We start from the raw sequence: 20,607 nt of genomic DNA on the forward strand, positions 1-20,607 counted from the left end.
GTACATAGAAGTTGACACACCACGCAGTTCCACCAAACCTTATGCTTCCAGTCTGCCATCCGGAGTCCACCACAAGCCCTGCTGAGCCTCTCTCGCGGTCCGCATGACCAGTGTGTCCTGGAGGCAGTCCCGGGTCAGCCACAGCCTTTCCGCCCAGCTGTACTGGCAGTAACCCGTAGCCAAACCAAAGCCCACATCTGTCACACAGAGTCCGGCTAGCAGCAGGCGGGACAGGCTCACCGGAGCGGCCCATCCCACCACAAGGACCCGCATGGAGGCTGCGTCCACCAGCTGGGCTAGGGGGAGGCGGGCACACGCGGCCGCCCGCGTGGCACGGCCTGAAGGGAAGGAGCAGCGCTCCACGAAGAAGGTGGAGAGGATGTCGGGGCGGTTCTGGGCAGCCCCCTCGACGTCTGACCAGAGTCTTCACAACTCTGACCAGCAGCAGGGCCAACAACAGAGCGGTGAGGAGGAGAAAGAGAGAAACAACACCGGTTTCAGTTTGCATCAGTGGCTGAAAACAGATCTATCCAAGATGCGGATCAAAGGTCATCTGGATTTGTTGAACGTTTCCCCTAACTGCGGTGGCTTTTTAAAGGAGTCCAGTCTAAATATCTCACTTCATATCAGTTTCTTCTCTGTTCTACATCAGTTAACTTAAGCGCCACGGCCCTGACCTTCGAGGTGGTACGGTTCTAATGTTGTTACGTGTCAGGTTTAGGGTTCACTAGCTCTTAACTGAGCAGTTTGTTTAACCTTGTGATTTACTAACACAGGACTCAGTTTATCACTTTAGACCCTTTATAAAGGGTTTACAAGTAGTAACTATTTGCTTTATTAATACTTAATAAATCACTTACTAATGTTTTATAAATAATAACTGATGTAATTATCATAACTGATATAATCCTTTAATAAGAACATGTTTTGTTTTTGAAAATCTCTTTCCTTTCTACTTGGTAATAATGCAGTTATAAATATTGGTCATCTATTAATAAATGTCTGTGAGTTTCTCACTTTCGAATAAGCCATTAAGTCTGAGGTTATGTTGATAAGTCATTAATGAACGTTTTTTGCAAAAACCCATCCACCTGAAAGAGCGAAGGCCAAAGTAGGTGTTTTACCAAAGAATGAAGACAAGCAAAACGGGTTTTTTCTTTCACGAGCTGGCAACCCCAAAGTTGTACTTATTAATGGCTTAACGGATCTGTAAAGCATCAGTAAATGATTTTACCATGAATAATGTCTAGTTAATTAGTTACTACATATGGACATCTTCAAAGCATGCGTTATTAGAAACTGGTACCGAATTCTGATCGAGGGTCTTTTACTGATGCTGTTGTAGAACTCTTTACATGTGACCTGAACAATAGTAACACTACCAATTAACACTAGTAACACTATTAATTGCATATGCAAGCAGCATAATGCATTAATTGACACTTGGGTGGACCGATGAGGCTTTGGCCCGTTGGGTTGTGCTATTTCAATGTCCAGTGTCATCATTCAGCTCAACAAAGCCACAGGTGACTGCGAACGGCTTCGCCCCAGGAACTGGCACAAATGTGCGTAATAACGCATCGCTAATGTGGTGATAAATATAAAGGTGCGCAAACAACAGACACATACTGAATGCATATCAAATCGATTAGAGGGTTATCTGTTGATAGGAGCAGATACTACCACTGGTGAGTCTGGCCTCCTGTCATACCTGACTCCTATTTAAAACAGGAGTCACACATTGTTACCCAGGGCCAAATTCAGCCTGATCTCCTGCTCCGCCGGTGCCTCTCCACGGAGCAGGGCTTACAGGGTCCCGATGAGCCACGGGGGGACATTGCCCGGAGAACTCCACAGGCCGCACCGAGGGTCGTATGCCGCCCCAGGGAGATTCCTCACAGGCGCGCAGCCCGAGCCGCTCGGACAGCCACAGATCCATCGCCGAGCAAAAAAGCGGAGCGTCGTGGTGAGTATGGGCTGAGTAAGAGCCGCTGGAGCCCCCGGCGGCGGACAGGGCACTCAGATGATGCGCGGCCCCCGCGCTATCTATTTCGTCCGCGCGTGGGTGAGGACATTTTCCTGTGACAAAAGTGTCCTCGGTAGTCTCTCAGCCCTTCTTTGTGGACCAGCCGCGGCTTGTAAACTCTTAAATCCTGCTGCGCTCAGGTGCAAAACACCCTGCGAACTGGAGAGTCCGGATACAGGGCTTCGATGTGACCAGTTCAGAGCTGGACTGCTCTGGTCACGTGGCTACATTATCCTCCCTATTAACATACAATTAAAAGAGTTTTGAGTTTATGGTTTCGCTTCTGTGGTGTAACTGTAACAAATGCGTCGCTTCTATAAATTCCTTTGTCGACTTTATGGTGAAGTTGCTTGATAATACGCGACATTCTAGTGGAGACGGGCTTCAGTGTTGCACTTTAACAACTTGTCGAAATTCTTGGTAGGAAACCGGGCGCGCTTGTGCCTAAAAGGGTCCTTTGGAGGAGGGGGGGGGGTGCACTTGCTAAAGCAGCGCCGGTCACTCGCAACGCGACCTGAACGCACCGCATTGCATGAGTCTGAAGGTGGTCTATGACGCTCTGTCCTCCCCCCAACAGAGGCTGGCGTGGACGGAGTGGCCCTGTTCCGAGGGGGAAGTTCCCGCCTCCTCTTTCATCTCGCGCTCTCTGTCACCGGAGCATCTGCGGAACAGACCCGCACTTCCACGGCCGCGCCGAATATGCCAGGGCCGCTGCTCGGAGACGTCTTTCCGGATTTCGAGGCAGAGGCCACCACTGGCCAAATCAAACTCCACGAGTTTCTCGGTGACTCGTAAGTAGGCTTATGGATCATGCCTGCCATTTTAATTTTTCGGATATCGATTCCTAGGCTCATTGAAAATTCAGTTAACACCGGCGGGGGTGGGGGGGGCTTGAGAGCTGGCGTGACTCAGATTCCTGTTACTGCTTTCTGACTTCTGCTTTACACCTTTGCCGATTCTAAACCTGTAAACCTGTAATGTTAAGCGCGTTGCCACTGAAAAAATAAGAATAAAAACAATAAAAACAAAAATGGCTGAGTTGATCCAACCTGTCAGTTACCAGGCGCACATCTGACCACAGGGGGTCAAGATCAGATAATCCGAATCCAAAGCGTCAGTAAACGGACCAGGCCTGAGGTCGAACCTAAAATCCCTCCACCACACGCGTGATGCACAATCCCATCGCTGACTTGACGCAAAAAGCAAAAAAACAAAAAAACAAAAAAAAACCCCGTCCTGTTATAATCATTGCAACATTTGAGTGACACAGAGGTCACATCCTGTCAGTTCGGTCTCAGCCACGCCATCCGGCTCCCATCCTATTGAGCAACCCGACGAGAAGCGCCCCCGGTTGCCACGTCGTTCAGAGGTGCGCTGTCCGCCCGCCACAGCCTCACTCACCTCCCTTTCCATTCCAGATGGGGGATCTTGTTCTCCCACCCCAAAGACTACACGCCTGTGTGCACCACAGAGCTGGGTCGGGCCGCCAGACTGGAGAGTGAGTTCCGTAAACGCAACGTCAAAATGATCGCCCTGTCCGTCGACTGCCTGGAGGATCACCACGGCTGGACCAAGGTGGGACGGCTACACCGGCTGTTTTCTGGGACCACAAATCTGGGACAAGGTGCAGGGCCGACCCCAGTAGAGCCGATGGTCACGAGGCCGCCCATAGTGGGTCAACCGGGAAGGGTCTGTAGTTGTTAGAAAGGAGGTGTATGACATACTGAGCATCAAAGCTTTGACTCAGCGGCTGGTAAAACTCTCGTGCTCCTCGGCCTTTACACTGACCCCTCTCCTTTTTTAAAGAAATTAGACGGGTTACACAGGGCCCCTCGTTTTAACAGCAGATTAGAAGAACACGAGTGACCAAATTTTAGTACACTACAGGGCCTAACTACACATTGAAATACAGTCATGCAATGCTGTTGACTGCGGGGGGGCCTTACCGTTCCATTCAAAACTAGACATCTGAAAAAAACCCTCCACTCTCCCACCAAAGTTGTGCTCACAGCGACATCTTAATCGTGACCTGCAAATTTCAGCTGCTCACTAGAAAATCAGGCGTCCTGACGGTGAGGGTGAAAATTCACAGTCATCCAGGATTTTTTCTTTACAGGCACAATCTTGTTTGAAATCTTTGTTTTGTCCGGTATTACCTTTACTGGCTGTGCTGCCATATATTCAGTTAGGTGCGTAAGTATTGGACAGTGGCACAAATTTTGTAATTTTGCCTCTGTACAACAACACAATCAATATGAAACAAATCCACCAAGATGTGATTGAAGCTTACACTTTCAGCTTTAATTCAAAGGGGGGGGTTGACAAAAATACTGAATTAACCGTTTTTTATAACATTGTCCCTCATTTTCAGATGCTCAAAAGTAATTGGACAAACCAACATAATTAATATATGGATTATTTTTAATACTTGGATGAAAATCCTTTGCAGTCAATGGCTGCCTGAAGTCTGGAGCCCACAGAAGTCACCAAATGCCTCCTTGAGATGCTTTGCCAGGCCTTTACTGCAGCTGCTCTCAGTTGCTGCTTGTTGCTGAGATCTTTCTGCCCACATTTTTGCCTTCAGTAAGTGAAAAGCATGCTCAGTTGGGTTGAGGTCAGGTGACTGACTTGACCATTGAAGAATATTCCAGGTCTGTGCCCTGAGAAGCTCTTCAGTTGCTTTTGCACTATGTTTTGGGTCATTATCCATCTGTACTGAGAAGCACCGTCCTATCAGTTTTGCAGCATTTGGCTGAATCTGAGCAGATGTTATAGCCCCGTTCACTTCAGACTTCATCCTGCTACTTCTATCGGCAGTCACATCATCAGTAAACACCAGTGACACAGTTCCAGTGGTAGCCGTACATGCCCATGCAATGACACGGCCTCCACCTTGTTTGACAGATCATGTGTTGTCCTTTGGATCATGAGCCGTTCCTTTCCTTCTCCACACTCGTCTCTTCCCATCGTGCAGGTACAAGTTAACCTTGTTTCATCTGTCCAAAGAAACTTGATCAAGAGCTGGAGATGCTTTTTTAGATGTTTTCTGGCAGAATCTAATCTGGCCTTTCCATTCTTGAGTGTTACCAGTGGTTTGCACCTTGTGGTAAACCCTCTGTATTTACATCGATGAAAGCGTCTCGTGAATGTAGACTTTGACATGTTTCCTTTAAATAGGTTTTTTTAAATTGTAAATATCACTTAATATATTCGTTTATGCCAGACACAGCTTCAGATGTGTGGCAACAAATTGGTTTAAATAACTACGGTGTCTCTGTACTAACTAGGACATCCTGATGTACAACTGTGAGGAGTCTCCATCCTGCTCACTGCCCTTTCCCATCATAGCGGACAGCAAACGGGAGCTGGCAGTGTCCCTGGGCATGCTCGACCCAGACGAGAAGGACAAAGATGGCATGCCGCTCACTGCCCGCTGTGTAAGTATCTCCACAATCTCTGCCGAACACAGAATTTACTTTGCTTATTTTATAGGCAGCCTTCAGAACTTGTGTCTTGTCTCCCCTCGTGCCTGCAGGGGGTAGGGTACTAGCCGTCTTAGACTCCATCTCTCTCTCTCTTTCGGTTAGGTGTTTATCATTGGGCCCGACAAAAGGCTGAAACTGTCCCTGCTCTACCCCGCCACCACAGGACGCAATTTTGATGAGATCTTGCGGGTGGTGGATTCGCTCCAGCTCACAGCGGGGAAAAGATTGGCCACACCTGCCGACTGGAGGGTACAGGATGTCACGCCTTTGTTACTGACCTGAGCTAGCACCATTTATTTCAGCAGCTGACTACAAAGACAAAAGAAAGAGCGAGTGACCTGCTGCTGTGTAGAATAACCTTGGTTGTTTTCTGTGTCTGTCTTCCTCCAGCCTGGAGACTGTGTGATGGTTCCTCCGAGTATGTCCGAGGAGGAGGCTGCCTCCTTGTTCCCAGCTGGCGTCTACACCAAAGACCTGCCCTCTGGCAAGAAGTACCTGCGCTACACACCCCAGCCATAAGCACAATACTGATCTCCGTCACGCAGACTCTACCTTAATCTAGCAGGTCTCAATGGTCCCCTGGACATCAGGGTCTCAACTACTGCTGGTTTCTTCCCTAAGTAGTAGATAAATGCAGTCAGATGGAATAAAAACCGGTGGCTTAAGAAACATTTGAGGTTTTATGAATATAGACATGTTACAGTAGGTACAGCTTCAGTGATAAAAGTTGCAATTTTTGTCCTACTTTTCTAAACGGGGATTTGTTTTTGAAAGGTTTAGTTGGGAACATAAACTACCACTGTCTGGTATAAAAAGTAAGAGCAGAATTGACGGAAATATTTGAAACAATTGCATATGCAGTATATTTTGGTAACGTATGAATCTGTTTTTGGAGCAATGCAAGAGGAAGTGGTTTATGTTGCCATTCGCACACAAATTGAGGTAATGACTGCACTGAACAGAGTTAACTATTTAATTACCAGCCATCACCCTCCTAATCTTTCCCAAACCAAATGTATACATTATATATTAAATGGTGTAGTAGTGGCAGAATTGTATACTAACAAATAACTGACTTTAATAATTTTGCATTAGTTCTGAAAGGAAAAGCTAATCAATTTGACTGAAAATCTTGGGAATTTGCTGTACCTGTCGTCTAATGGTTGAGTGTTTGGTCCATGAATTTCACCTGTGTGGGACAATAAAAGCTTTATTGTTGCTATTTTCCTTCCACTTAATACTACTCTATTGACTTGAAAGTGATGTTTAACAACAAAGAACCATGTGGACACCACTAAGACCTTGCTGATTTTCTTAGCTTTGGACAGCAGCCCCCCGCCCGTCATTAAGTTAGTTCTTTTTGAACTGTTAACTTTTTGTTAACTCGGCTGTGTAGGATTTGCCGTTCCACCTCACCCTGTCGACAGCATCAACGAAGGTCTTATCAACTTTGATCCCGGGAACTGCTGGCAACAGGCCTCCTCTCTGCGATCGGCAGACAGAAGAATTTAAGGACAGTGTGAGGGGGGTCACAAACAGGAAAATGGAAGGACAAGACAAAAATGCAGTAAGGAGAGAACAAAGGGCTGTTTAAAAATGGATGAGTGTCACTATTGATGTTGAAGTACACTAAATTATATATCAAACATTCAATTGTAGTGACAGTGAAAGGCATGAGCACAGTTCTATCATTTTTATTATTTATTAGGAATACATTTGAAGCTGACAGTATGTGATGGTACTGTCACCTTGGATCGAGCTGAGGGGCCACTAGCGAGTCAAACACCGCGCAATCTGTGGATGTCTCCACATTCGCTGCAGCATCCTCCTCTTCCTTTTGGGTAGAACAGCAGCAGTGGATCTGAAAAATACAGACAGCCACGGCGAGCTCCCACGGCGAGCTCCCACGGCTCGTCTCCATGGAGGTCTTATCCACTGTCATCTACCAGGTGCTTTGAAATCGTACAGATCTGAAGTTTTAACTCATCCACCAGCAACACTGTATATCATCCAACCTTCAGTTTATTGAGAAAATTCAAAAGAAAAACCAAACGGACTATTATTGATACCAAGAAAAGCAGCAGGTTTAAGACTCTTGTTTTCTTGTTTCCAGTGTGTGGATTTATCATCATTGTTAGGTCAGGCAGACTCAGTCCTAGCTCGGCCTCCCTCCCACCAACAGTGTCATCTCTGGTTCATGAGGGCCTGGTACTCCCTCTGGTGGGCAAAAAGTCGCAGGAACACCTTGTACTTTCTCTCATAGAAGCTGAAAAATGTACGAAATGCCGAAAATAATTACACAAACAAAGTTGATGCATAGTAAGGCATATTTCATTTTTTCGTTGTGTAATACAAACATGCAGACTTCTTAAGTTCTCTCATAGACTGGCCATGACTTACAGAAGAAGTGCAATTTTAGAAATTTTGGTTTCACCTTGAATGGATGATGGAGAAATACTTGTAATAACTACACGGGTCATTTTGCAAATATGAAATTAGATTAGAAAAAAAAATAAAAGCAAAGGAAAAGGTAGAAATTAATTCTAAAAGTGATTCCTATGAAAAGGTGAATTGAGGAAGCCTTCTTTTCTTTTGACAAAAATTCTTGAAATATTGGATTCCCACTGAATTGAACATCGTATAATCATTACAGCAACCATGACTTTCGCCAGATATTTAAAAAAAAAAAAAAAAAAAAAAAATGCTTCTATCTCACCTCTGGAGGTTCTGGTCAGGCTGAATAACTTTCCCCACTTTAGCCATTTTCTCCATTGCCTCCTAAAACATAAATGGCAAAGAAGAATAACGCTCAACAAATCATGTTACACACATTTTGTTTCAGGCCAGCCCTGACCTAGTTATAGTGTGAACACAAGTCAACCGCAGTGGTTACAGTGTGGCTGGGTTTATGACTAATGCAGTGCAGGGCCTCTCTGCTGTCTAAACCCACAAAATCCAGCCAGTGTGCAGCTCCGAGAATCAGACACAACAACTGCCTGCTGCAGTTATGGCTGAAAAGGGGTTGACAGGTGCAGCCTAGTCCAAACAATAATGTCTTATTTTTAGTATCTCTGGCTTAAAGGCTTGCCACTCTCTTATGCTACGATTTCTGGCACTGAGACCCAAAGGGCTGATAGGTTGACCTGGCAAAAGATTAATCCACACTTTGTATCTTAAACACCTTGTGCACAAATCTGGCTCCTTTCTGTGGCAGGAGCAAGCAGAGCCGTGCACATTACACTCTGTATTTTTCCAACCAGCAGATGGAGGCACTGACTCAGTGATTATAATATCTGTCCTGTGTACATATGGTTACGCCTTCAGCGTCTCTGGGGTCAATTTTATTAGAGTACAAAATAAGGAGATCGGTTTACAAACTGCTGAATACATTGCACAATAAAAGCGTCTGTAAAAGGGGCACACCACTGATTTTACCCACGAAGCTCAGTTCAGAGTACTACTCCGCTGATCCTCTGTGGCTCTGAAGGAACTTTCTTAAATTAAAAAAAACAAAAAAAAACAAAAATGTTATTTCAGATTTGGCTTGAGACTTAAAAAATTTAACAGTAAGCCTGCATTACAAATTGGAGATGTGTGGTTTGAAAGAAGTGGGCATTTGGAAGGCGGGGGTGGTCTATGGAAAGATGCTATCTGGTTGAGAAATATAGGATTTCAAGTCAAAGTATCTTTTTAATTTTGACCATTATTTTTTGGTCTATCGCTCTAAATTCCCCAAACATTATGGAAGTGCAATACTAAATCACCCTGTAAAAGCCAATTTCCAGATTAGCCAACAAATGTTTCCATTTTAATTCAAAAAGTGCAACAATTGTTGCTTCATTGTGAGCACTGTTTTAGCTTCTATTCATTCTATTGAAACACATTAATATAGTTTAAAAGATAACATTATTATGTGTTTTTACTGCTTCGGGCACACAGGCTCTTCCTAATATATTTTCTGTTGAACTGCAAAATCCTTTAAAATAGCCTGGAAACCAGACCAATCAGCCAGCTCATGTTTATTTGCTTCGCATTCATAATATACAGCATGAGAATACTGGTTTATACTATTTTTTTCCATTTACATAAAATAACAAATGCAAATTCTCACTGTGACTGTCTATGATGTTTCAGTGTATTTACACTGGAACAATACTACATGCACGACCGATTTTCAAGTTATTTCTGGTGTTTTTACGAATTTCTAATTTATCTAGTAACGCAGAAACTATGGTACTCCACATTTCCAACACATTTCCAGAACCTTGAATCAACAGCGGTGGCCCACGTTGGACAAAATTTGAATTCCCATGTGAATATTTAAAAAAACTGTCAACTTTTGGTTTTTAAATACTGTATGTGTCTGAGTGCCACTCTACCTGTATAGTGCTGTAGTCCCGGGATGCACACGCACCCAAGACTGCTGCTCCTATTAACACAGCCTCCATCTGGTCTGGCAAGACCACAGGCAATCCTGAAAGTGACAATGTCGAAAAAGTGGAACGGGCTCAAGCTTTGATGGAGGATTCTGTTTAACCAGTGTTAGTTTACTTCATAGGTGTTTACGTAATGGTAAAATTATTTTAATATTAGTAGATTTTTTTTTGGTTGAAAAGTAATAGACATATAACATACTATTATTATCCATTATTGGTATTTTCTACCTGTAGCATTGGCATGAATCTGTGCAAACAGGGAGTTTTTGCTCAAGCCCCCACAAAGGAAGAGGGTTCTGATGTCATGTCCTGCTTCTTTCATAGCCTCCAGAATATGTAGCGTACCAAGCTGAAACCAGAGAAGAAAACACACGGGGAATTACACTGCAAGTACACAAAGGCCACCTCCCTTCGTACCTGACGGTACTAGGATGTTGGACTGAGGCTCCGAGGAAGTCAACTTGAAACACAAAACCTAACACACACTTACAGCGAGGGCTTGTACAGTGGCCAAATAGAGCAGAGCCAAGTCATCCAAGGTTTGGGAGAGAGACTGTCCAATCAGCTGCAAAACAGTAATGAGTCTTTCATGCAAAATATTTCAGTGCTGAATAATAAGAATCACTGTTAAATGTTAAGAAACCCAAAGGTGATACGTGTAAACCAAGAAACCTTAAACCCCTTTATTTTGTTATGGAATGATGATTGACCCTGGGCCTGACTGCAGCGCTCTGTGAAGTTTAAGTACTGTAGCTGCATTATGCTGTATTATGAATTTATTTTGTTTAAAGAAATCATTAAACATTACTGGAAATATGGTAATTCGCTATTTCCAAGAGTTAGGCGAAAAGATTGATACCACTCTCACATCCGTGCTTTACGTACAGAGCTGGAGCCAAGCGGCCATTAGCTTAGTGAGTGGAGGCAGGGGAACACAGCGAGCCTGGCTCTGTCCAAAATTCAAAAATACACCTACCATCAGCTCTAAAGCTTAGAATTTGCATGTTAGCTAATTTGTTTGGCTAACTGCTACCCCCCCCCCACCTCCAGTATTTATGCTGAGCTAGGCTATTTGCCTCCCGTTTCCAGCTCAGCACGTAGCCGGCCAACCTCAGAGCAGCATCAAAACTGTCAACTAACTCTCATCTAAATCTTCCCATTATTTGTATTTACTTACTTATTATTGTTCTGTGTTCACCAATATGATAAGATATAACTAAAGTGGAGCCCTTAAGCATATTAAAAGAGTGTTACCTATGACCTCTGTAGGTCAGTGGGAAAGGTAAACTTGATGAGGATTTGAAAAATAAAATTTTGTGTCATAAATTTAGTAAATTCAAGCCTCAAGTCCAGTCCCCTCACCATGCCCTTCAAAGTGGGATCGGCCAGGGGCGACCGGTTCCCGTGGAAGTCCGGCCACACGTGAAGACTGGATCCCAGTAGGTCAACAGCGGAACAGGAGTTAGCCATTAAACTCAGGTGACTGTTCAGATAGCTGTAGGTGTTCTCGCCTGTAGAGGGAAATCTGGGAAAAAGCACAGTAAGGAAATTGGTGAAATAAAATTAAAAATGTTTAAAATCAATAATGCTATAAGGCCTTTTTAACAGAAGACATTATAACTTTTCATTGCAGGCAAAGCAAAGGTGGGACTTATAATGTTAACATGTTAAGCATGTCTGTGGGCGAGCAGGGACAATACCAGGTTGTCTTATTTTAAATCTAAGTAAATGTAAAGAATATCAAACAATTAAATAATAAATTTTTATTTATGTATTATTTTATTTTCAAATGTCCACACAATGGACTTGTACAGAATAAACAACCTGACTAAGCGTCTAATCTTTCTAAAGCTTACTAATCTGAACGGGGATGACAGCTGTGCTAAAACGTTTTTGGGAAGTGCAACACTAAACGCATCAGCTGACCTCTGCCGTGCCTGTTCCTGGAGCTGGGTGTAGGCAGCGTGGCCCTTCACCATGTGGTCAATCTGAGGGGAGGAGAGAGCAATATGGTCTAACAGAGAAAGAATCAGACATGACGCAGTTGATAACAAAGGTCTGAGAGGTGGCAACTACTCATAATTTTCATAATTTATTAATGTAGGATTTATTTGCAGTTCATTTTAATGAATAAAATGTCAAAAATACTTTACAAATTCCCATGTAAAGCTACTGTATCTTTAGTGATTATTTTGTCAAAACAAACAGTTTAAAAAACCCACAGGAGTGAAATCATCATGTTTGAGAAGCCAGAAACCAGAAAATATTTAGTGTTTTTGATATAGCGTGAATCAGTGTTAATTGATTACAAACACTGTCAATATCTGTTTCTGTTTTCAGACAATGGAACAAGTATGAAATGGTGACTGAAACACGGCCCATTAAGACCATATTAAACCAGCAGTCACTTCCAAGACATTTCCGAGCTGCTGCTCTGCTCTGCTAAAATCCTGGTTTTATAACCACATCATCTGACAAAATCACCATACACATAAGTTAAAGACAAAGGCTTTGCTGTGATTTTGGCTATATTTACTTGTTAAATGATCACTCAGGGAGAAAGTTAAAAACTCCTTCACGTCTACGCAGCAGTCTATTGCAATGAGATGTGCCTGCGGAGGGAAAGCCCAGCCTTGTGCTCGTGGGGCAATAATAGTGACTCTCTTCTTCAGAAAGTAGCTAAGGTTTGTTCAGAAAGTCCCTAGATTTTTCGCTGGGTGCTTTTGTCAGGAAAAGTCACTAAAGGGATGTGAAAAGTCAGTAAATCTAACGACGAAGGCTCTAAGTTGGCAAAAAGTGCCTGTAAACAAACCGCCTGATGATGCAATAGAGAGTGTTTGCGCTAATTCATTCTGAAAGAAATACAGCCATTGGGGAAACTCTGCACTCACTCAGCTTAAGAATGGTGTAACTTTATCATGAACTCAACTCTATTACTCACCCAGCCAAAAAGACATACAACAACTTGCCTTGCATGTTCCTCATTAATGTGCGTCTTTAAAAGTATGTCTTTGACTTGAATCTGAGTGACAGCACATAAAAGCCATTTATTTACTAGAGAGAGACAAATTGTTTGCAGACTTTGTTGTTTATGTGGCCAGATGTGTGATCACGTCCAGATGTGTTCCGGGTGAACTTACACAAGGTTTGTATACATTGTGTCTCTGCTTGCATTAGGTTTTCTGTCGCTGCACGGGTCAGTAAAATCATGTACGTAGCTTGAAAGTGGACTGACCAGCCTTCCTGTAGCACTCTGTCCTCCCTCGTTGAGCCACATGTCAGGCACCATAGCAGACAGGCAGGGTCCCCACACCCCTGGCACAAACAGAGGCTGCTCGCTGATCTGATACACATCACGGTGAAAAGTTAAATGTTTTGGTTTGTTTTGTACATCAACGGGGGTAGTGTTACATCCACAGAGATATGAACCCCTCTAAAAAGGTAACAGAAGTATTAAGTATGTTTCAAATGGCAATGGAAACAGCTGGAGATTCAATTTCAGATTAACAAAACAAGAGGGGCCTCCAGTTTGCTTCACCGCTCCAATTACTGCGTTTGGCCTATGCAGACAGGATCATTCAAGTCTACATACAGTAAAAATGTACTGAAAATATGTAAATACATGTAAAAATTAAATATGATAGGAAAAAAAAACAGAGTGGCCCTGTAATTAGCATTACTGGGAAGGATGATTTATCAGAAAAACTTTAAATAGATTGAGTAGCAGCATATTATGTGTTAGCTAAGTCAGTTTTACATCACTTCAGAGTCGTTAAGCCCCGGTTTAGACATAGAGGCCCTGAGTACACGATTAATCATAGGAGGTGTTGTATTAGTCTTGCAGTGACGAATGTGAGAAAGGTCATCTGAGTTCAAAGCATATGCGTGTTTTTAATAGCCCGTGAGCACAGACCTCACTGAAGTTAACTTCCACTGAAATGCACAACGTGGCTGCTAAGTTAAAGAAAAAAAAATCTTCTCAAAAAGTCACACAGCGGGTGAACTGTAGCCGCGAACCGCTCACCGCCATGTGACAGGTCGATGTCCCGCAGATCATCGCCATGCGTGAGGTGATTGGCTGGTCTTCACATGGCAAGTTAAAGCCTTTGACGTCTGCGCCTATCACACCTGGAATGAGATGTAACATTTAAATTTTACTATATTTAGTGAATACCAGAATCTATTTTCTGCAGAGGAAAAATTATATTGTCATAATTAATTTTTTTTGCCGTGACTTAATACAAACTTTACAAAACAGCTGTCACAGCCCCATTAGGGACTAATAACATTGATTTGCAGATCAAAAGCTTTAAATCCTTTTGAAGTGGCTCCCTAATCTTCACGTGGGATTCCGAGGTGACACTAACTGCTGGAATAATGTTTGTCAAGCTGATTTGAGTTTAAGGTGGAAGGTTGATCTATGTGTGAGTGCAGGGGCGGATGGAGGGGGGGGGTAACATCACTGTGACATGTACAACAACCAAGAGTTCAGGGTGTTTTGACCTCTGACTGATACAACAATGTGTGATTGCCAGAAGTCAAAGAAAGAGGTCAGAGGTCAGAGTTCATGAGCGGTTTACTTCCCAGAACAAAACCAGATGGTCAGGATTGCTGAACCAAAGATCAGGTCAACAAAGTGCTCACAGATACAGTATACAGCAGCATTAATTACCAACTTTTCAGACTGGCAAAAGTTTGGTACTTGTTATTCAGTTTTTTCCTCCTAACTATTCGAGCTGGGGCAGTTCTGTTAGACCAGCAGTTTAAGGTGCACCTTTGCATTTTCGGACACCGCATGAGTTTTCCTCTAGTGCCATCCTCCGGTCAAATTTTTACTGTGTACACGTGATGCTGAAAACTCATGTGCTGCGGATATTCATGTCTCCCAGAGTGAGAACATGTTTGGTGAGCCCCCAACCTCTCCAGCACCGTAATCATGCCAAATTTTAAACAAGAAATATAAAAATCTACTGGGCAAATAGTTTTGAAATTTGCTGGATGTATTTATGCTCCTTAGAAGATTAAGTTGTCCATTTTTGAACCGTCTGGAGCTTCATCTTGCAACAAAATGTTAATTTCACAAAAAAAAAGAAAAAATAATGTATCACCAACATTAAACCTTATGCCTCCCTCATCTCTTTAATATCTTCTGAAGCATCAGAATGTGACAGAGTAACAAGTTTGCCTCTCCCTGCCATGTGGAACTTGCAAAGTTACCCAATGCACCTTAAAAAACACAGTATATGTCCATGACAACAGTAGACATTTATGTCCCAGTAATTGTGTTTCATGTGTGGTACCTAGGCCTCCAGCATGAGCATCAATAAGAGAGGCACCAACTGCAGTTCCTGGGTCCAAACCCAAATCTGCTGCTGCCTCCTGGGTGAGGCCATCACCCAGTGGGCTCCCTGGAGAACACGTAACACTGCCTGGATGACAGAAATGCCACAGCTTAAATACTGAAAGAATGCTTGTGTAGACAGTCTGTTTGGAAAGATGATCAAAAAAAACTTGTACAGAACTTTCTTTTACAATATATTCTGAATTTCTTATGTTTTTAAACTGTAGCATTAATTAGAATTCCATTGTTAACGTACAAACTGAGGGATGATTTGGAGCAATAGGGTTTGGATTGTCTGACCTATTTTGGAAAAGTTATTTTCCAGGAGGTCCTCCAATCCAATGCTAGTCCAAAAGCTGGCATCCCATCCCTCTGGAGGGCAATATGTCCATTTACATACCAGAGTACATAAAGATCTGTGGACCATTGCAGAATAGTACTTTAACGTGCTACCCAAGATATTTCATTAAAATAAACATGCTTTCTGATATCTATTCAACAGCATGGGGTCACATCAACAGTATCTTGTGAAGGCCACGGTATCAAAAACACATTGTCCATGATAAAAGACACATTTCTTAGAATTATCCCTGCTATCAAGGACAAACCCATTCTTTCTTTTAAACAGACATTTGATACAAGGATATAACAGAATAGCACAGCAGCCAATCAACAAACATCTTATTAATACCAACACTTTGAAGGTCACTGTTACTGGTGAACCGTTTGCATCCCACCTCTGTAATTTTCTATCACCCACATACTACACCTTCACATTACACATGCACAATAAAGTACTGTAAATGACTGACAGATATAGGTTTAAATAAATCGACCACAGTTATGAGGAACCAGCAAAGTTCACACCTTGTCAAAGAGCCTGTTGCTTTCCAAGACAGGAAGTCTGGCAGGTCAAAAAAGTGCGCAGCTTTGTTCCAACAGCTTTCCTTTAGATTCTGATAAAGAGACAAGAGTAGGTTTGCCACTGAACCCCTGATCAGTGAGTAATAACAACACGTATAAAGTATGTACTGACTGGTCAGAGCTGAACCATAAAGCACTTTCGGGGAATGTTAATATGTTCTGAAGAATCTGTCTCACAAGAAGACGGTAGGTAAAGGTAAAACAACACCCGCCACACGCTCATCACACAGTACAGAGAGCAACAATAAAGCCCAGAGAGATCAGTGGTCCTGTGGTGACCTCGCTCACCTCTCACCTCTTTGAGCCAGAGCAGCTTGGGGGGCTGCATCTCAGGTGACATGACCCCTCCCACCCTGCTCAGGACCTTGTGGCCAGTGTTGGTTATACGCGCAGCCTGCTCTGCAGCACGATGGTCCATCCACATCACCACGTTCCTTTGTGTGTCACCTGGCAAAAGCAGAAGAGAAAGAGAGAAGGTCCATGTTTTAGTGGGAGCAAATAGTTACTACTGCATGGACTGAATATCCCAGAGAGATTAAATTGCTCTATTGGGATATGATAAACAAAGCTTTCGTGATATGTAAAATCTTGGCTGTGTATAAACAGTAATTTAACCTGAGTATCTGGGTCCTGACCCTGGTGTCTACATTGATTCATTGAGGGGGGAAAAAAAAAAAGAATCCCTACCAGCTCCAGGGGTTCTGTTCTGTAGCTAACCCTGACCTCTGACCTCAGTGTGGAGGAGGGGATTTTACCTTCAGGGACCAATAAAGAATCATATTACATTAGCCTAAAAAAAAATCCAAGCAAAACTATCCGACTGAAAGATTTTATTACAAAACACTGCCAAAAAAAAATTTACAACCTGAAAATCTTCAATCAGCATTTCAAAAACATAATTAATCCTACCTTTAATAACCCATAATGTGTACTTAGTTGTACATAAGTGATGCTTTGCAAAGTATTCAGGTCAGGTAACTCACTCACCATCCTGACCGACTGGAACAGGCTGGAACCTTTGGTCCAAAACCACTAGAGAGCAGGTGGCATCAAAGCCGACACCGCGAACCCGGTTCCTCTCCACACCCTGGGTAACTTTCTGAAACAGATATGCAGTATAGACTGAAAAACCCCATTCGTTTAGTGCAAAGGTAATATTCCGTGAAGGGATGATAAGAGGGCCGCTATGATCACATCAGCAGGCACTGCATCATAGTTCAACATAGACTGTCTGTTCCAAGTGCCGCCGATTGTCTACAGACAGAGGGTGTTGTCTGCTGTACAGATAGTGATTTGTGATATTGGGCTGTATAAATAAAACTGACTTGATTACAATAATTGGAACGAGCCTTGATTTATTTTCACAAATGTAGCTCAACTTTAATAGAAAGTATGAGTTGTTCAAAAAAAACCCAATATATACAACAATATTTGTGTTTTGTGCAGAAAATGTGAAATCCAAACAGCTGTACGACCTGCTGTGATGCTGACGATTGGTAAATTTATCGTCACAAACACTAGTCAGCAACTTCACCGACTGTACAGCGCACACCTCCAACCAACCTGATGCAGCTGTAACACCCCAAAGCCACATGTAGCCATCGAGAGTGCATGAAAGTTAGCAAGTGAGCAGAGGAGGTGAAACAGTTAGCTAAAGGTAACGGAGAAATGGTTAACAGAGTAAAAGTCAGTTATAAATAGCTGAAATAATTAGCTAAAAGCAATGGATAAGCAATTGATAAAAGGTAGCTAACAAATGGATAAATGGTTTGAATTAGCTAAAAGTAATGGAAAGACAGTCGGTGTGGTTGTGGTTCAAATAATTATTCAAAATTAAAGACTAAACAGCTAAAATAACCAACATACATGGATAAATGGTTGAAATAGTTACCTAAAAAGAAAGAATATACAGTGGAAATGGCTAAAAGTAAAGGATAACTTGTTTAAATATTGGCTAAAAGTAATGAATAGACAACTGAAATAGCTACAACAACACTAAAGGTAATGATAAACAGTTGATATAGTTAGCTAACTGTAATGGATAAATGGTTGAAATAATTATCTTAAATTAAAGAATATTAAGTTAAAATAGTTAAATAGTCAAATAGCTAAAATTGGTGGATAAATGGTTGAAGGGTCTGGCTTCTTCCACTGGTAGTGGTAGACGTAGGAATTCAAGCTTGACTAAAACCAACCTAAACTTTCAAAACTGTATGAAAAAAAAAACCAATTCTGTTTCATGTTGTGTTACCTAACATCCACGTTAAGATCAACTCAAATGAACACATCTGGGACATGACGAGTGGGGTCTGTGTTGGGCTACTTGAGCTCATCTGGTGGGGACGTGGGGGTCTTATATGAAATGAGGCTGGGAACCCACCCCCGCCCCGAGGTCGCCCCACCTTGACAACTGTGCAGCACCCCTGCCAGATCTGAGCGGAGGACTGGACGTAGTGGTCCGACTGGGGCTCCCAGATGCCGATGGGCTCCTCGGCAGTGCTCTTCAGCCGGCCATCTCTGGTCACCAGCGCAGCCCTCACGCTGCCCGTGCCCACGTCCACGCCAACATAATAGACCTCTGCCATGAGGAGCCGTGCTGGATGTAGGGGAGAGGGAGCGGGAGGGATCCAGCAGTTGATTATTAACGGGGTCAGTGTCAGACTGCCTCGACATAGAAGGAAGTGAGCACAGATGCGAATGCCCTACGTCTGCTTTTATTGGCGACTTCGTTTCTCCGTCTTCGCCCATCAGACACTGAAATCGTCCTCGGCCGAATGTGATAACGCAACGCGACCGTGCCGCGCCGGGAAAGACACCGAGATTTCCCACCTGTAGTCTGCACAGAGTAACATTTCAGATAACACGTGAAAGGCTTTATCCAACAGAGACGACATGTGTCACTCGGCTAGCTCAACACCTTCGAACTTACCGGCAGATCACGGTCTCATTTCGGCGCAGAAAACACCGCTTTTGAGTCAATGTGTACTTTGAGCTGCGGACGGCGGCAGCGACGGAACGCGAAATCGGCCAAAATAGGCAAAGTCGCATTCCTCTGTCGTGCCGAACAAAGTCCGAGGCAAGATGAGTAGGCGGCACGAAAAGGCTTGTTTTTTTTATTCTGCCTTCCCTTCCATTTCTACCAGCCTTGTCGAGGCCAGGTTTCTAGAAGAATACTAAGCCAGGGAAAGGTCACGGCAACACAAAGAATACAGATCCATAGATGGAGCTGGTAGCAACATTGTACATTAGTCCGTAGTGTACCGTGGGAGATGTAGATTCCATGTGGGCTTGATAGTAGGTCACTACAAACTTCCTTCCAACAGGAAAACGGTCAGTTTTCTTATAGAAGTTCTTGAATGACTAGCATAAGAAACATTCATTGCCAGACTAAAGGGCCATTGGGCAAACAACAACGTGTGGAGCCTCAAAACTGGATTGCCAAGTCAGCGAAATGGGCAACCACCTTGGGGCCCCGGTCTTTTGCACCTAATTTTACTAACTGCAACTTTTTATGGGCTTTTGCAAGACTAAGAAGGATCTTACAATATTACCTTATCTTTTGTGCCTTGTAGAGTGGCCGTGTCTCAAGATCTCAAATTTTTTTATTATTATTTTAGTGACAACTGTGCTTTCGTGGTTCGTTTTCATCATTGAACTTTTATCATGCAGCCATCACTAATGTTAATTACTACACCTGTGCTTTTGTGCTATGGAATTCCAAAATGTCTGCTATTAGGTAAAGGGGTCTATTACAAAACATTAACTACACTAGCGCAGACTGTGTACATTACTGACCATCCATATGTGAGCCGGATGACTAAAAATAACAATTTACTGTAGTAGATAATAATCTGTTATAGGAGTGTAGTGTTAGGGCTGCAAAATGGGCTTGTTTTCAAGCTTGCCATTGAAAACACAGGTCTGGATGAAGAACTGACATGTCAAACTTTCTACCCTGCGTCCCACCTCGTCACTTTCCTCTATTGTGTTCTTTTCTTCAAGGAGATAAACAGCTGTCTAAAGGAAGTACTGCTGGCTGCGATCAGCGTGTTCGGTCCAAGAATGATCAGCAGAGATGGAGTACAGAGAAAAAACAAGCAGCAGGACAGGAAGAAACAGATGGTCTTCAACAAACACTGGACAGACAGTGTTTGAAATCTCATCTGTCTCTCTCACCGCTCGGTGTGACTCATAGTGTTTGTGTGTGTGCGCATGTGTGTCCCTCTGGTCCACGCCTGAAGATAATCAAAACTCTGCTCTGTTGATACATCAACACATGGATATATAGTCTTTCTCTGTGTTTTTCTCTCTTGAAAGGGTTGGGGGTCGGGGGGGGTTCCATGGACCCTGGTCGGTCCCACCTCTGTGCAACAAAAGCAGGCCTGTTGGGAGGCA

At 43.2% G+C, this 20,607-nt stretch overlaps 2 protein-coding genes and 1 pseudogene across 4 annotated transcripts; 1 reads left to right on the forward strand and 2 right to left on the reverse strand.

The window, feature by feature from the left end:
- On the reverse strand, positions 1-1,939 carry LOC120799305 (annotated as a pseudogene).
- Positions 1,940-2,706: 767 nt separating this feature from the next.
- Positions 2,707-6,733, forward strand: LOC120799065 (peroxiredoxin-6-like). Its single transcript, XM_040143927.1, has 5 exons — positions 2,707-2,817; positions 3,445-3,601; positions 5,314-5,463; positions 5,614-5,760; positions 5,902-6,733. The coding sequence occupies exons 1-5, from the start codon at positions 2,726-2,728 to the stop codon at positions 6,028-6,030; spliced, it is 675 nt and encodes a 224-aa protein (XP_039999861.1). The 5' UTR covers positions 2,707-2,725; the 3' UTR covers positions 6,031-6,733.
- A 780-nt stretch (positions 6,734-7,513) lies between these two features.
- fggy (FGGY carbohydrate kinase domain containing) lies at positions 7,514-19,254 on the reverse strand. Of its 3 annotated transcripts, XM_040143923.1 has the most exons (17): positions 19,142-19,254; positions 18,919-19,048; positions 18,615-18,808; positions 17,200-17,311; positions 16,508-16,659; positions 16,156-16,244; positions 15,589-15,704; positions 15,248-15,376; positions 13,972-14,075; positions 13,183-13,290; positions 11,874-11,935; positions 11,310-11,472; positions 10,438-10,512; positions 10,176-10,296; positions 9,891-9,985; positions 8,228-8,289; positions 7,514-7,777 (listed from the first exon to the last, which is right to left on the reverse strand). In XM_040143923.1, the coding sequence occupies exons 3-17, from the start codon at positions 18,795-18,797 to the stop codon at positions 7,696-7,698; spliced, it is 1,653 nt and encodes a 550-aa protein (XP_039999857.1). In that variant the 5' UTR covers positions 18,798-18,808; positions 18,919-19,048; positions 19,142-19,254; the 3' UTR covers positions 7,514-7,695. The 3 variants fall into 3 exon arrangements, with proteins under 3 accessions (XP_039999857.1, XP_039999858.1, XP_039999860.1); XM_040143924.1 differs by lacking the exons at positions 18,615-18,808; positions 18,919-19,048 and having other exon boundaries at positions 19,142-19,243; XM_040143926.1 differs by lacking the exons at positions 18,615-18,808; positions 18,919-19,048; positions 19,142-19,254 and adding an exon at positions 18,464-18,596.
- Between the last annotated feature and the right edge of the window lie 1,353 nt (positions 19,255-20,607).

Source organism: Xiphias gladius, chromosome 14 (assembly GCF_016859285.1).
Source record: "Xiphias gladius isolate SHS-SW01 ecotype Sanya breed wild chromosome 14, ASM1685928v1, whole genome shotgun sequence".
Classification (NCBI taxonomy): Eukaryota; Metazoa; Chordata; class Actinopteri; order Istiophoriformes; family Xiphiidae; genus Xiphias; species Xiphias gladius.

Excerpts from the sequence above, each read along its gene's own strand:
- LOC120799065 (XM_040143927.1), top strand. The coding sequence starts at position 2,726 with ATGCCAGGGCCGCTGCTCGGAGACGTCTTTCCGGATTTCGAGGCAGAG. Across the intron at positions 2,818-3,444 it reads CACGAGTTTCTCGGTGACTC|ATGGGGGATCTTGTTCTCCC; the intron begins GTAAGTAGGCTT and ends TTTCCATTCCAG. Across the intron at positions 5,761-5,901 it reads CCACACCTGCCGACTGGAGG|CCTGGAGACTGTGTGATGGT; the intron begins GTACAGGATGTC and ends GTCTTCCTCCAG.
- fggy (XM_040143923.1), bottom strand. The coding sequence starts at position 18,797 with ATGGCAGAGGTCTATTATGTTGGCGTGGACGTGGGCACGGGCAGCGTG. Across the intron at positions 15,377-15,588 it reads AAATAACTTTTCCAAAATAG|GCAGTGTTACGTGTTCTCCA; the intron begins GTCAGACAATCC and ends TCTGTCATCCAG. Across the intron at positions 14,076-15,247 it reads TGCTCATGCTGGAGGCCTAG|GTGTGATAGGCGCAGACGTC; the intron begins GTACCACACATG and ends ATCTCATTCCAG.